Source organism: Trichinella spiralis (assembly GCF_000181795.1).
Source record: "Trichinella spiralis strain ISS 195 chromosome Unknown Scfld3737, whole genome shotgun sequence".
Classification (NCBI taxonomy): domain Eukaryota; kingdom Metazoa; phylum Nematoda; class Enoplea; order Trichinellida; family Trichinellidae; genus Trichinella; species Trichinella spiralis.
Window position 1 is genome coordinate 1 of NW_003530676.1, and position 1,781 is coordinate 1,781.

The 1,781-nt window shown below is 37.4% G+C and overlaps 1 protein-coding gene across 1 annotated transcript; it reads right to left on the minus strand.

Moving 5' to 3' along the window:
• Positions 1-54: 54 nt before the first annotated feature.
• Tsp_13760 (probable ATP-dependent RNA helicase DHX35-like protein) lies at positions 55-1,718 on the minus strand. Its single transcript, XM_003367753.1, has 10 exons — positions 1,708-1,718; positions 1,588-1,666; positions 1,420-1,516; positions 1,213-1,365; positions 1,001-1,125; positions 885-939; positions 702-797; positions 538-632; positions 154-317; positions 55-130 (listed from the first exon to the last, which is right to left on the minus strand). Exons 1-10 carry the CDS (start codon positions 1,716-1,718, stop codon positions 55-57), a joined length of 951 nt encoding a protein of 316 aa, XP_003367801.1.
• Positions 1,719-1,781: the final 63 nt, after the last annotated feature.

Sequence of the window (1,781 nt, forward strand, 5' to 3'; positions counted from 1 at the left end):
TTTTAAGTGGAAAAAATCTTTCCTCGAATCCGATTCTGTATGTATCCAGTGTGATCAAGTCTGGGCGGCGCAGCTGAAAAAATCCATGACACCAATAGCGTGCTTGATGCGATCAATAGCGTCCAGTCGCCTTGAAATTTGACAATAAATGACCAACAACAGAAACAGCTGACACATTCGACAGTACCAAAACAACTGACGATGGGAATCTTGAATCGACGAAGGAAAGTCAACAGCTGAGCTCGAATTTCCGTTGCACGGCACAGACCTTTATAATTCACATAATGCTCTGCACACCATCGCTGAGTTTTTCCTGCCTTAATAAAATGCAAAATAATCAATCAATCTTTTTTCCCATTTGCAATTTATTCTCTATTCTTCAACAATCTAACTTCCGTAAAACAAGTGTAAACATTCAGCATTGTTAAATGATCGCCATCTTCTACTGAAAATTTTCTTTTCATTATTTCCTGCAACAGGAATAAAATTGTCAATTGTCAAATAATGAAAGAAAAAATAATCTATTGTAAATAATACCGCTTTGTGTTTGCTTCCAAATGGAGATAAAAATATATCTTGCACCTGAAGCATTGCCATGATGCTCAACAGCTCTTCACTACAGTGCAACGAGCCTTGAAAAAGAAAATTCATAAATAATAAAATAAAACAAAATCCAACTTGTTCAAGTGCTTTAAGCAGACCAGATACTAAAAGAGCTTTGGCGTGCATAGGGGGCAGTGGAAGTTCAGCCATTTGTACACCTAACGGAGAAGTTAATTTTCCATCTTCATCTATTGCTAAAGCGTACAAAAACACATGACAGCCATGTAAATTGACAATGTGATTGATAATTGTAAAACAATTAAATTACAAACTGAACTTACCACCAAGTGCTAAAAGTAATTCTAAGCCTCGACTCATTGACATCGCTGGGGGTCTCTGTAGGTATGAGTGAAAATGAAATGAAAAATTTGTAAAAAAAAAACACAATTTACTTTACCGATAAATAATGGAAACGAAGCACGTTGTTAATGCCCAACGCTTTTAGCTGCAACAAAGCAGGTGCCAAATGAATTCTCTGAATCTCGGGAACGGTAAATGCACGCAGCTTATCGAATTCAGATTCTACATCAGCAACAACAACAAACAACAACAATAATAATCATTAACAAACATTACATCTATTAATAAGTACTCAGCAGTTCAACATACCTGGGTAAAGTCTGAATGCTTTACCAGGACGGATGCGACCAGCGCGACCAGACCTCTGCTGAGCCGATGCCTGTGAAATGGGTACAATCATCAGCGATTCGATGCCAGTATCCGGATGCAGTGCTCGCATTTTCACAAAACCACAGTCGATAACTGAAATAAGTTTTCAAAAAATTACTGAAAATTAAATTATGCTAACGAACAAACCATAAACAACGCCAGGAATAGTAATGGATGCTTCAGCAATGTTAGTAGCAACGGTAACTTTTCGTGTTCCTGAAGGGGAAGAATCGAACACTTTGATCTAGATCAATTAACAAACAACTGATGAGTCGACTGCATAAATCCAACGCAATGTATAGTAGTATGAAAAACCTGCTCTTTAAACGGCAGCGCACCGTAAATGGGCACAATCCAAAGTCGATCGTATCCTTTCAACTTTTTACTCTCTTCCCTGCAACAGAAAAGCAATAACTATGCAATTTTTAAAAATACCCTTGCCACATATATATATACTTCAGCATGTCGCAACAGTTGACTACTTCATCTTGGCCAGTTAAAAATATCAA

What these genes read in the sequence shown, in the direction of transcription:
- Tsp_13760 (XM_003367753.1), bottom strand. An exon ending in CGCTGCCGTTTAAAGAGCAG is followed by an intron (nt 1,517 to 1,587) that starts GTTTTTCATACT and finishes TAATTGATCTAG; the next exon opens with ATCAAAGTGTTCGATTCTTC. An exon ending in AGCATTCAGACTTTACCCAG is followed by an intron (nt 1,126 to 1,212) that starts GTATGTTGAACT and finishes TTGCTGATGTAG; the next exon opens with AATCTGAATTCGATAAGCTG.